This window comes from Pongo pygmaeus, chromosome 16 (assembly GCF_028885625.2).
Source record: "Pongo pygmaeus isolate AG05252 chromosome 16, NHGRI_mPonPyg2-v2.0_pri, whole genome shotgun sequence".
NCBI classification, from domain to species: Eukaryota; Metazoa; Chordata; class Mammalia; order Primates; family Hominidae; genus Pongo; species Pongo pygmaeus.
Genome location: NC_072389.2, coordinates 89,782,462 through 89,795,372, shown reverse-complemented (window position 1 = coordinate 89,795,372; position 12,911 = coordinate 89,782,462). Strand labels below are relative to the sequence as shown.

At 40.5% G+C, this 12,911-nt stretch overlaps 2 protein-coding genes across 3 annotated transcripts in view; one reads left to right on the top strand and one right to left on the bottom strand.

Annotated features, from left to right (window-relative positions):
* Nucleotides 1-9,547, top strand: part of WHAMM (WASP homolog associated with actin, golgi membranes and microtubules) — a 29,574-nt gene extending 20,027 nt beyond the window's left edge. The window contains exons 9-11 of one of the 2 annotated variants that reach the window (XM_054451754.2): nt 942-1,422; nt 3,570-3,922; nt 5,503-9,547. In XM_054451754.2, coding sequence (XP_054307729.1) covers nt 942-1,422; nt 3,570-3,874 — 786 coding nt within the window. In that variant the 3' untranslated portion in view covers nt 3,875-3,922; nt 5,503-9,547. Of the gene's footprint in view, nt 1-941; nt 1,423-3,569; nt 5,078-5,502 lie in introns of those variants that run through there. The other variant, XM_054451753.2, reaches the window with a different exon arrangement.
* A 294-nt stretch (nt 9,548-9,841) lies between these two features.
* The window catches only part of HOMER2 (homer scaffold protein 2), a 139,092-nt gene continuing 136,022 nt past the window's right edge, over nt 9,842-12,911 (bottom strand). Inside the window, exon 10 of the mRNA XM_054451757.2 lies at nt 9,842-12,910. The gene's annotated coding sequence lies outside the window, so the exon portion shown is untranslated. The remainder of the gene's footprint in view (nt 12,911) is intronic.

Here is a 12,911-nt window from a genome sequence, read left to right as displayed (position 1 = left end):
AGGGAAATGGAAATACTCCTTGAGTTTATCATGGATTGAATGGGTTGTGTGTGTGTGTGTGTGTTTAGGTTTGCATTGATAGGATCATATTGAACGCATCCTTTGCAAGTTTCTTTAACTTAGGTTTTTGAGATATATTCATGTTAATATGTATAGAGCTAGTTCATTTTAATGAGTTCATAGTATTACATTTTATGTTTTATTGGCTAATCAGTGCCTTCTTTAGGGACCTCCTCTCAAGATTAGCTCTTTGTAGGGCTAGGTTTTTCTTTATCAAATGAATACCTGAAAGACCAGAACTTTTTCAGTTTACATTTTTTAAATTATGAAATTAACTCTTAAGCCTAAAAGTAAGAGAAAAGAAATATCCACAGGCTCTGTTATAGCTGCCACTTGGATGTCGACTGTGCTGGCATTTTTCATAGAACTTTTCTCATTTTTAATCATAATACATATTATTTTATATCTCGTTTTCATTGAACACTGTATCTGATTTTTTCAGATGTTTCAGGCATTGTACTATTTATCACTTTTTATGGCTTTTTTTTTTTGGAGACGGAGTCTCGCTCTGTTGCCGGCTAACTTAATATTTTGAATAGATTTGTCATAATTTTTTCAACAAATATCCTATTATTCGTATTTTAGCATTTCTAATTTTCCATACTAAAAATTGATGACTATTTTCCTCTATATGTATGCTTTCATATCTTCATTTTATTACAGAGAAGGTAATACTTGATCAAAGGATACAAGTGCTTATCTTTTTTTTAATCCATGAAAAATGGGTTCGGTAGCAAGGATGGCTGTACAAACAAGAAGTCACTTTGTGAATTAGACCATCCATGCATAGAAATGCATGTGTTTATAGATTTCTAGAAAGTTTCAGCATTTTGATGGTTTGCACTTGTGGCAGATTGCTCACCATGGTTTTTCATTTTCAGAAACACCTAACTCAATCTGTCCGAAACACCTCTGGCTCAGAACCTGTGGCTCCAAACCTGCCAGGTGACCTTTCCCAGCAGACGTGCTTGCCAGCTTCCCATGCGGTGTCAGTAATTCACCCGTCCTCTAGGAAAACTAGAGGTGTTCCCCTATTGGAAGCTGATGACGCGAAAAGCCCCAAGTGTCAAAACTGTCATGGAAATATCCCTGTCCAGGTTTTTGTTCCAGTTGGTGATCAAACACATTCCAAATCCAGTGAGGAACTGTCACTGCCACCACCTCCTCCTCCTCCACCACCACCGCCACTGCCACCGCCGCCCCCACCCCCTCCTCTCCCTGCTCTGTCCTCATCCTCTCAAGATGCAACTCATCAGAACTTAGGCTTCCGGGCTCCAGTGAAAGATGACCAGCCACGTCCTCTAGTGTGCGAATCACCTGCTGAGCGACCACGTGACTCCTTGGAAAGTTTTTCATGTCCAGGTAATCCACTGGAATTCTGTCCCTGCTCCCCATGAGTTGTTAAGCTGTTGAAGCATTCTAGCTTCAGAAGCCGTCATCTTCAAATGGAAATCATTTTTGTAATTCTCTATAGCCTTAAAATATTCCAGTATTTGCTTCCTTGAGTATCATTATTCTTTTATTGGAAAGTTAGTATAGTATAGCCTAAATCTGGTTTCATACATGTTAATTCAGTTTGAAGAAACCATCTCTGTACATTCAATAATCGCATGACTTGGGATTTCTGAGGTCGTTAAAGTATCAACCTATTTGAAGTTTCTTAAGACTTCAGTATGTATTTGATTTCTGCCATTGGAATACTTTTCAATACTGTTTTAAATTATGCTTACTCTTGCATCTCTGAGTCCTTTATAGAATCCAGTTGTTGTATTTTAAGCAGAATACTGGTTGGAAATTACCGTAGAGGCATACTAGCCAGAATGTAGAAGGCTGTTCTTGCAGACTGACTAGCACACTGAGGACCCTTACTATTGGAAATCTTTCTAAAGTGTAATGGGACAGAAAGAAAAAGTTGGCCACTTGTCTTGGCAAGTGCAGTACACTGAATACTCTTGACAGTTTCTTTAATAGGGCTATATAGTTCTCACTCAGAATTCGAATTATGGCTTTAGATATTAAGTGTTGAGGAGAATGGCCTAAATCTGCCTAGACTTGGAGCCTACTGCTTTGGGGGGGTATGTGTGTGCACTTTAGATAAATCCTAGCAAAATTTATGTAAATTTGTTTTTAAAATTATGCTTAAGCACCTCCACCTAAACTGTGCAAGGTTACTGTAATAAGTGTTATGAATGATATAACAGTTCCAAACTGTGATTCTGGTTAATTGAGCAATCTGGCTATTCTGAGTTCAGAGCTTCACTGTACCTAGAACCAGGTACAAATGAAAATATTCAAATATTAGGTGGAGACTCAATGGCCTGTTTCCATGGGGTTTGCAACAACTGCCCTGTGAATGAAAAGTAAAGAGTTCGCATGGCTATGTCTAGATCGGACTTTGGAAGTGGGCAGATCTTTGTGGGGTGCCACATTCCCAGCCCAGATTTAATGCACATGGTTTTGGGAAGTTCTGTTCAACTCACAAATGCTAATTCACAGGAAAGAATAAGAAAGTGTGAATTTGCACCAGAGAATGCCCTTGATTGTGAAACCTGTCTCATTACCCCCAGAAAGAAATTGTAATAAGAAGGTATAGGTTTGAATCTAAAGCAAAATAGCCTTTTGTTAGCCACAGCATGGGCTTTCAGTCCTGAACTAGAATTGATTATTAATCTTGAAGCCTTACCTGGAAGATCTCTAAATTAGTGGCCACAGTCAAGCCTGTCTCCAGCAGGTGATAAAAGATTTTTACCCTCTCAGGGGTCTCCAGGTGCCAGAGTGAAGAATAGCTTCTCCTCACCAATGCCTTGAAGCTCTGATCTAATTGTTTTGACAGCATTTCACATCCTCAAAAATAAAGTATGTAAGCCACCTCAGGGTAATGTAGGTGGAATTAAACACATTATATACAGAAAAATGTGCCAGCGCCACCCCTCCGGTGGCAGTTCATTGAGTTGCCGATTAAAGTTTTATTTTAAGCCTTTTCATGTGTAGAAACCTACTCACTTCATTGTCATAGAATGAGTCATCACTGACTAATATCCAAGACTGAAGTTAAATTGAGCAGGATAAATTTTTTTTTAAAAGATTTCTTTTAGCTGGACAGCGTAATGAAGGAGATACAGCTTCAGAGGTATCCAGGTCACGCACAGTGGGTGAGACTCTTCCACCCCAGGCCTCCATAACACTCTTCAGGATGGGAGGGACAGATCACATTTGTCTTGAAAAACAGTCATTCTAACAAAAGTGAATGCCTGTTTCTGTCAGTTGCTATGGATTTGAAGAAGTTAGCAGAAAGGAAGTGGTTAAGCTAAAACATGAGCTATTCACCTATCCTGGATTCAACCAGGGAGCTTATCGTTAGCAGGTAATCAAGGCATTTGCTTAATGAAGTGATTATTTGTTTAAATCATGGTGTTAACTGATGTGAGATTTTACAATTTCATAGCAATAATGTCCTGGGAAGGGAATGTGTTTTATTGATAGTACTAGCTCTGCTTATTCAATTTCAGGATCTATGGATGAAGTGTTGGCCTCCTTAAGGCATGGCAGAGCTTCTCTCCGGAAGGTAGAAGTGCCGGCGGTGCGCCCTCCCCACGCCTCAATCAATGAGCACATTCTGGCTGCCATAAGGCAAGGGGTCAAACTGAAGAAAGTTCACCCTGATCTTGGCCCAAACCCCAGCAGCAAACCAACCAGCAACAGACGCACCAGTGACCTTGAGAGGAGCATCAAGGCCGCGCTCCAGAGAATCAAGAGGGTGTCTGCTGACTCTGAGGACAGTGACGAGCAGGACCCTGGCCAGTGGGACGGTTAGGCTCAAGTTTGACAAAGGCACCCGCCACAGTAGGCTTGAATAAAGTGGGTGAGTCTAAGACCTATTGAAAAGCACACTAACAGGGTGCTGATGGATGGGCCACATAACACCCCGGAAGATCAGCAGGGCCTTGTGTGGGTTGCTGCAGCATTTTTTTTTTTTCTTTTTTGAGATGGAGTCTCACTCTGTCACCCAGGCTGGGGTGCTGTGGCGCGATTTCGGCTCACCGCAAGCTCCGCTTCCCAGGCTGGGGTGCAGTGTTGCGATCTCGGCTCACTGCAAGCTCCGCCTCCTGCCTCCGCCATTCTCCTGCCTCAGCCTCCCGAGTAGCTGGGACTACAGGCGCCCACCACCATGCCCAGCTAATTTTTTGTATTTTTTAGTAGAGACAAGGTTTCACCGTGTTAGCCAGGATGGTCTCGATCTTCTGACCTCGTGATCCGCCTGCTTCAGACTCCCAAAGTGCTGGGATTACAGGCGTGAGCCACCACGCCCGGCCTTTTTTTTTTTTTTTCTTTTGAGACAGAGTCTCACTCTGTCATCCAGGCTAGAGTGCAGTGGCACGATCTTGGCTTATTGCAACCTCCACCTCCCAGGTTCAAGCAATTCTCTGCCTCTGCCTCCCGAGTAGCTGGGATTACAGGCACACACCACCATGCCCGGCCAATTTTTGTATATGTAGTAGAGACAGGGTTTCACTATGTTGGCCAGGCTGGTCTTGAACTCCTGACCTTGTGATCCACCTGCCTTGGCCACCCAAAGTGTTGGGATTATAGGCCTGAGCCACCATGCCTGGCCGATGCTGGAGCTTTTATGTGACATGGTGACTCTTAAAACTGGGGAGGGAAGTAGAGATGAGAGTTTCATACACCAGCCCATAGGTGGGATGTCAAGACCCATCGGAAGTGTCGCTAGCCTAAGAGAAGAGCACTTATTTCTCACCATGGGTGATCTAGAATTGTTCCCTAATTCTGAAAGAAGTTTACACTACTCTGGTAAGCAGCACTATTAGACTACTGACTGTGGCCTTCTGTGCATATGGAATAATGATTTCTCAGATTTGTAGGTTTGAATGTGAATATTATTTTATCAGTAATCAGAATAAATTGCTTATATTCAGGAGTTATTTAAAATATTTAAATGAAATTTATTTTAGGCACCAAGCACTACATAAACTCATAATAAAGAACTATTTACAATGCATTAGCATCACTCATGGGGTAATGAAAACATACCTTAGCTGCTGTAAAAGCAAAGCCTTCCGTGTCTGGGTGGGCTTAAAGTTTTTAATAAGATTTTAGCTAAACATTTGTTTAAGTGAATACTAAGGATGGAGGAATAGTGTTATTTTCCTCAGGAACTGAAGTCTCATGTTGAAGTATTTTCTTAAAATTAAATTTTTAAAATCAGGAAAGGGGAAGGGACCGATGCAAAGCAGTCCATTCGTTTCTCAGACTGCAAGCATCCCTACTAACCTCATCACCCTCACTCTGGTGATGGTAATCCTGGGTTTCCACAGAACAAAAGGAATCCACCTCGTTTCCAAAGAAAGTCCTGATATAGAACAGAAATCTTCCTACTTCAGTGTCTTTTTTTTTTTTTTAATACTTTTTTTTTTTTTGAGACAGAGTCTTGCTCTGTCACCAGGCTGGACTGCGATGGCATGATCTCGGCTCACTGCAACCTCTGCCTCCTGGGTTCAAGTGATTCTCCTGCCTCAGCCTCTTGACTACTGGGACTACAGGCGTGCGCCACCACACCCAGCTAATTTTTATATTTTTAGTAGAGATGGGGTTTCACCATGTTGGCAGGATGGTCTCGATCTCTTGACCTTGTGATCCGCCCACCTTGGCCTCCCAAATGCTGGGGTTACAGGCGTGAGCCACCACACCCGGCCTTCCAGTGTCGTCTTAACTAACTCTGGCACACAGCAGCCTGAGGGGCCTCAGTTGGCACAGCTCGGAGGGGCATGAGTCCCTTTCAGCAGCTGCAGCCTGGGCCTCCCTCTGTGGCATGGCCACTGGCAGATTTCCCGGCCACTGCCAGGTTGCCCACGGGTCTGTCATGTGTGCTACCTTTTCAGAATGCAAATCCAACTCCTGTGTACGAATGAATGTGCCTCACTGTGCTGGCCTGGGCCTGATGGGCCAAGCCCTGACTCTGCACTGGCCCCTGTACCTGCCGCTCCCACCCAGATTCCCAGGGGTGTTCCAGTGGGGGACGCAACCTGCGGGCTACTCGCTGGGCATCAGGTCCAGATCCCAGAGACAGGTCCAGTGGCTGTGGCCCAGGCCTCCTTCCCCACCACAGACAGGCCAGGCTCAGCATCAAACTTCCTAGGGAAAGAATTTGGAATTGAAAAAGTAGCAAAATCAGAACTTTGTGGGACTTTTCTTATGCATATTTTGCAGTTTGGCATTGTTTGTAATTACGTATTTATAATTTCAGTATTTTGAGATACCAGTGAGCTTAATCAGGCTGAAATAATTCTCAGAATTTGCTTTCTAAGGGCTGCCAAACACAAGAGGCCTTTGAAAAAAGGATCCTTTTCAAAATAATGTTCTCACAATAAAAGTTCCTGGCCCACTTGTGTCTTCTGTGCATCAACACTTCCCTTCCTCCTCTGGAACCTTCTCTCCTTCCTTTCTCCCTTTTCCTGCTTTTTCCAGCCAAGCCTTGAAGTCAATCCAGACTTTGGCTTCAGGGAATTCAGAGCCAAGGAAGTGGGGACAAGTGACTCCTATTGCCCAGCTTCAGAGCTCTCCAATTGGCCTCCAAAGCACTGCCAGTCTTCACCTCTGCCTGACTTTCCAGCCCACACAGTAAGGGCAGCCCCTCAGCCTGGCAGATAAAACCCTCAGAGACTTGGCTGCCTCCCCTGGGCAGCCCCTGCCCCTGCCACAGGTTTTAGTCCAGCAATACCATGCTGCTTCCTGCCTGCCCCCAAAGGGCCTGCTCTCTTAAGCATAAGTGCCTGGAATTCTCCCTGCACCCTTCATGTCCTGGCAAACCCATGCCCATCCTTAGGTCTCAGCCCCACAGCTTTTTCCGCCAGGTCTTCTCTGACCTCTCCTATACAGCCATGTACCTTGTCTTGGGAGTCTGGCCTTCTGGCCAAAGGAGGACTGGCATCTGCTCCTAGCACAGCCAATCCTATGGATTGTCCTGGAGTGAAAAGCAATGAGCTAGGCCAGTCAGACCTGTGTATTCATCTGTTCGTCCATTCTCTCTCTTCAGAATTTGAACTAGGGAATCAAGCAGGTGGTAACAGCAGCCAGAATGAGGAGGTTATTGGTTAAAGGCCACATGGCATGTGAAACCCACATAGTTGAGTGGATTTATGGGGCAGAGGCTCTCAGACCATAGGGTGTGTAAAAGCACATGAGAGTGCATTGGTTTTCTATTGCCATAACAAATCACCACAAAAGTAGCTGCTTAAAAGACAAATTTCTTATCTTACAGTTCTGTAGGTCAGAAGTCCGACATAGGTCTCACTGGGCTAAAATCAAGGTGTTGACAGGGCTGTGTTCTCTTCTAAAGGCTCCGGGGAGAAGCCGTTTCCTTGCCCTTTCTGGTTTCTAGAGGTTGCTCAGGAGTAGCCTGCAAGGACATTAGCCTACGTAGGGAGATCAAGAACTTCCAAAATATCTTGTTAAGATACAAAGGACTTCTGAAAGATTTCTGTTGACTTAAAAACAGACACAAATATTTTACTGAACTATGTATTTCTACAGAAACGATTACAACAAAATCAGGTAAAATTCACAAAGGTATACAAGTCTTTAAAGGAAAATATTTTTTCCCTTAAATATAAAAAGAACATTTGCCAAATAACATCAAAAAGAAACAAAGCAAAAACTGTTAGAAACAAAAGAAACAGACAGAAATACAATAATAGAAGACTAACATATCTTTCTTAGTCTTAATGAATCAAGCAAATTAAAATTAAAGGTCCATAATATTATACTTTATAAGGTCAAATGAATATATCTGATTGAATTTTGTTCCCTTCAGAGAATATACTTTTTTCTTCAGTTTCCTGGGGATATGTATTAAAACTAAAAATGTATTACGTCTCAAGAAAACATCCATGATCTCCAAGATGCACAAATTGTACAGGCCATACTCTCTTTGACAAGGCAATAAAACTAGAAGTTTGTAAGAAATGCTAAAAACAACAACAAAATAAACTACCTGGAAATTTAAAAGTATAACTTCAAAAAACTCCAGTAAAAAAATAAAGTCAAATCTGAAATTATAAATTATTTATAACTTAGAACACTAAATATAAATTTAAGGGATATGGATAAAGATGTATTCAGAGGAAAAGTCGTACCTTACAATGTTAGTAACTGTGTCTTTTATTAAGGAAGAAAAAGTTAACATGGCATGTAACTTAAGAAGGTGGGAAAATAATAAAGGAAAAAAATTAAGAACAAAACCAAAAGAGTCATGAAATAGTCAAACAGTAAATTCAGATATAAATCTCAGAGTTGGTTATTTGAAAAGATCAATGAAACAGACTAATTCTGGAAAAACTAATGAGAACAAAAAGGGAAAGCACACACAACATGGGAATGAGGAAGCAGAATACTACAACTCCAGGCCAACAAATCTGAAAATTGGAACAGAATCACTATTTAGGAAAATTTACTTAATTAAAAAAATTTTTTTTGAGAAAGGGTCTTGCTCTGTGTCCCAGGCATGCTCACGGCTCACTGCAGCTTCGGTCTCCAGGGCTCAAGTGATCCTACTGCTTCAGCCTCCTGAGTAGCTGGGACTACAGGTGCACACCACCATGCCTGGCTAATTTTTAGTAGGGACTATGTTGCCCAGGCTGATTGTGAACTCCTGGGCTCAAGCGATCTTCCTGCCTCGGCCTCCTGAAGTTGCTGGGATTATAGGCATGAGCCACTGTGCTTAGCCGGGAAAATTTAAATTGCCAAAAACTTACAGAATAGAAATAAAGTTTGAAGAAAATAATGAGCGTAAAAAAAAATAGAAAAAAAAACCCATATTTCCTAAAAAGGCACTAGATTTGGACAGTTTCATACATGTTATAAAAACTTCAAAGAGCAAAAAATTCTAAATATTTAAATGTTTCCAGGGCATAGAAAAACAGAGCTTCCCAAGTTCTTTTTAATTTTTTTAAGAAGTTAACAAACACCAATAACTGACAAAGCAGAAAAAAAATTACACAACTATTCATCTTATTTAAGTATGAAAAATTCCATAATAAAATGAGAAAACCAAATCCAGAAGAATTTCACAATTTAAAGCTCTTATTTTTATTATACAAGTAATATACGATCTTTGTAGAAAAATCAGAAAGTACAGATAAGAAACACAAAATAAAAATCTACTATGGACCAACCAATCATAAATAACCACTGTTAACATTGAAAGATGTATATTAAAAGAATAATATACTATGACTATATCAGATTTTTGTAGAAATGCAGATGTCTTAACATTAGCAAATCTATTAAAATGATTCATCTAAAGTCATAATAGAGAAAAGCCAGTTGATCATCTTGACAGATGTGGAAAAAAGCCATTTAATAAAACCCCAACATCCATTACTAATAATATTTTCATCAAACTAGAAATAGAGGGCATAACCTTAATGTATAATTCAAATATTAAGATTATTTTACACTAAGAGTCAAATTTATAGTTTTGGAGAAACACTCTTCTAAGTAAAAAAAAATATATATATATATATAAAATAATGTACAATATCAGCACAATTATGTAAGTGTTTTTTAACATTGTTCTAAAAGTACCGGTCAATGTGATGAGTTGAGAAAGTGAAATAAAATTACAAATATGGGAATAAAATTATCAACCTACCCAGAACTATTACCCAACTGAAAAAGGCAAAAGAAATTAACAACAGCAAAACCTTTAGAATAATTCAGTAACTGGCTAGTTACAAAATAAATAACCAATCGCCAAGTTAAACTATTATACAACCACACACTACTCTCTTATGCAGAGGTAAGAATGAGGTAGATTGATGTGTACTGACATAGGAAGCTCTATTGCAAAGAGAAAAATGCTAACAGCAGAAGGGTTGTCTCACATGGTCAAAGTGCTAAAACATACTTTAGGAAAAAAACTGATGAATATGCATCAACTGTTGACTGTTTTTCTGGGGGAAAGGGATTTTAATTATGGGGGACTTTAATTTTCTACATTATGTTTTTAAATAATGTTTACACTTACATAAGTTTTATTTAATGTTTTAAAGTCATAAAAGCGACAGATTTAATTTTCATTTTTTAAAGTAGTGGGAAAAGATCTCATTTACAATAGTAACCACACTAAAAAAATCACCTATACTAGAAAAGATAGGCTGAGAAACATAAAACATTATAAATTTACTGAAGTGAAAGGTTAAATATTATAAAGATGTTAGTCCTCTTGTGTAAAATATGTAAATTTTACTCAATCCAATTTCTAATTTTTCTAAACATTATAAAATTATCTCAAATTTTATAATGTTGGAAGGTTTTTTTTTTTTTTTTTTTTTTTTTGGAGACAGAGTCTCGCTCAGTCGCCCAGGCTGGTGCTATCTCAGCTCACTGCAACCTCCGCTTCCTGGGTTCACTGCCTCAGCCTCCCAAGTAGCTGAGATTACAGGTTCCCATCACCACAGCCAGCTAATTTTTTTTTTTTTTTTTTTTTTCTATTTTTGGTAGAGACGGGGTTTTGCCATGTTGTCCAGGCTGGTCTCGAACTCCTGACCCTAGGTGATCCATCCACCTTGGCCTCCCAAAGTGCTGAGATTACAGGCGTGAGCCACCGTGCCCAGCATGCACAATATACTAGGCAAGTTTTGAAAAAGTTTAATGAGGATGTTTAGTCCAAAGCTATGGCGATACAAACAATGCGCTACCAGTGCTAGAATGTGCAGGAAGATAACAACCCATAATAAAGAGTTCACAGCACACTCGAGGCCAGGGTGCTTATCCTGGCATCCAACAGAAGGGCTAGGTGTATGGCAAAAATGTGATTTCATATAGAATACAGAAAGGATAGACTTCCCAATAAACAGTGTTGGGGTAATTTAGAAAATACATTCCAGATAGATCAGAGGTTTTTAAAATTTTTTTGAGAGACAGGGTCTTGCTCTGTTCCCCAGGCTGGAGTGCACCGGTGCCATCAAAGCTCACTGTAACCTCAAATGCCTGGACTCAAGTGATCCTCCCCCAACCTTGGCGACCCAAAGTGTTGGGATTACAGGCATGAGCCACCATGCCCAGCCAGATCACAGATTTAACTGTTTAGAAAGAAATGATAAAAGTACAAGAATGAGATAGTGGTGAATATTTATACAACCTTGCCATCAGAATTGGGAAGACCTCGCCGGGCTTGGTGGCTCACACCTGTAATTCCAGCACTTTGGGAGGCCGAGGCGTGTGGATTGCCTGAGGTCAGGAGTTCGAGACCAGCCTAGGCAACATGGCGAAACCCATCTCTACTAAAAATACAAAAAGTTACCTGGGCGTGGTGGCATGCACTTGTAGCACTTGTAGTCCCAGCTACTGGGAGGTTGAGACACGAGAATCGCTTGAACCTGGGAGGCGCAGGTTGCAGTAAGCTGAGATCATGCCACTGCACTCCAGCCTGGGGGCCAGGGTGGACCCCATCTCAAAAAAAAAAAAAAAAAAGACCCGCATAAGCATGACAGCATAGGTAGCAACCATTAAAAAAAAAAAAAAAAAAAACAGATAAACTTGACTAAAACGTGTTTTTTTAATGTCTAAACGTTTTTAAAAAGCCATACATGCAACTTAAAATTTTGTTTTACAATGTTTATGAAATAAACCTCTTAGAAATCAATGATACTGCTGAACACCTTAAAGGGTTACATTTTAACCAAAAAAAAATTTTTTTTTAGCTCTCTGTCCCCAGGGTAACTCCAGTGTTAAAGAGGAAGCAGTACACACTCACACACTGTGGGTGGGAGTATAATTGGGGCTGTCTTTCTGGAAGGCAATTTGAGGCAATACATATTAAAAGTCCTAAAAATGTGCACACTTTTTTATTGTTGCAACAGGATATGTTACGCTGCAGTTAACCAATTAACCCTGAAACCCCAGTGGTTAACACCTAAGGTTTATTTTTTTTATTCATGCTACACGTCCATGCAGGATGGCAGGTGAGGGTAACATGAAAGGAGAAGGGGGCTGCTCCACGTAGTCACTCAGGGATCCAGGCTTGACAGAGGCTCTGTCCCTGGGACATCAGCATTTGCTGAGGGAAGGGAAGACAGACACCGCAGAACTGCTCATGGGCATTTCAGTGTCTGTCTGGAGCTTCATGTGTCACCTCTGCTCACATTTCATTGGCCAGAATTAGTCATAGGACCCTGAATGAGTACAAGGGGAATGGAGGGTGAAGTCCTGTATGCCTCAGAAGGAAAGGAGCCGCAGATAGGGAGGCGCGTACTTTTGAGCCAGTGATAACTTCAGAAAATTACCCTAAGTCAATATTCTGAAAAGTTCGCAAGGATGTTAGAAAAACTTCATTATGTCCTTGACTACAACAGTAAAAAAATTGGAAACAACCTAAGTATCCAAGGTACAACCCACATAGAGGTTAAAAGTAATGTAATTACATATTTACTGATATAGAAATCTATTCACAATATAGCGTTAAAAGGGATAAAAGTTATAAAACAGTATGTATAATATGATTATATTTCATGGAAAAAGTAATAAAACACACAGATGCATAGAAAAAAGTCTGAAAAGATAAAAACTGAAATGTTAACAGTGGTTATAATCAGATAGTGTAATAACAGGTGATTGGTTTTTTCCCCACTCATCTGGAATTTCTTTAAAAAAAGTATATTATTTATGTACCAAGAAAGCATTTAAAAAGGGAAACAAAAAACAGTACTCTCGGGAGAGTTCACTTATCCACTCCACTCTTCTCATTAAACTCTTACGTTTGATGCAAGGAATGTCTTCTTGCCTGTCACATCATAAGACGCTGCTCTCACAACTGACGTAAAGTCGGGACTTCC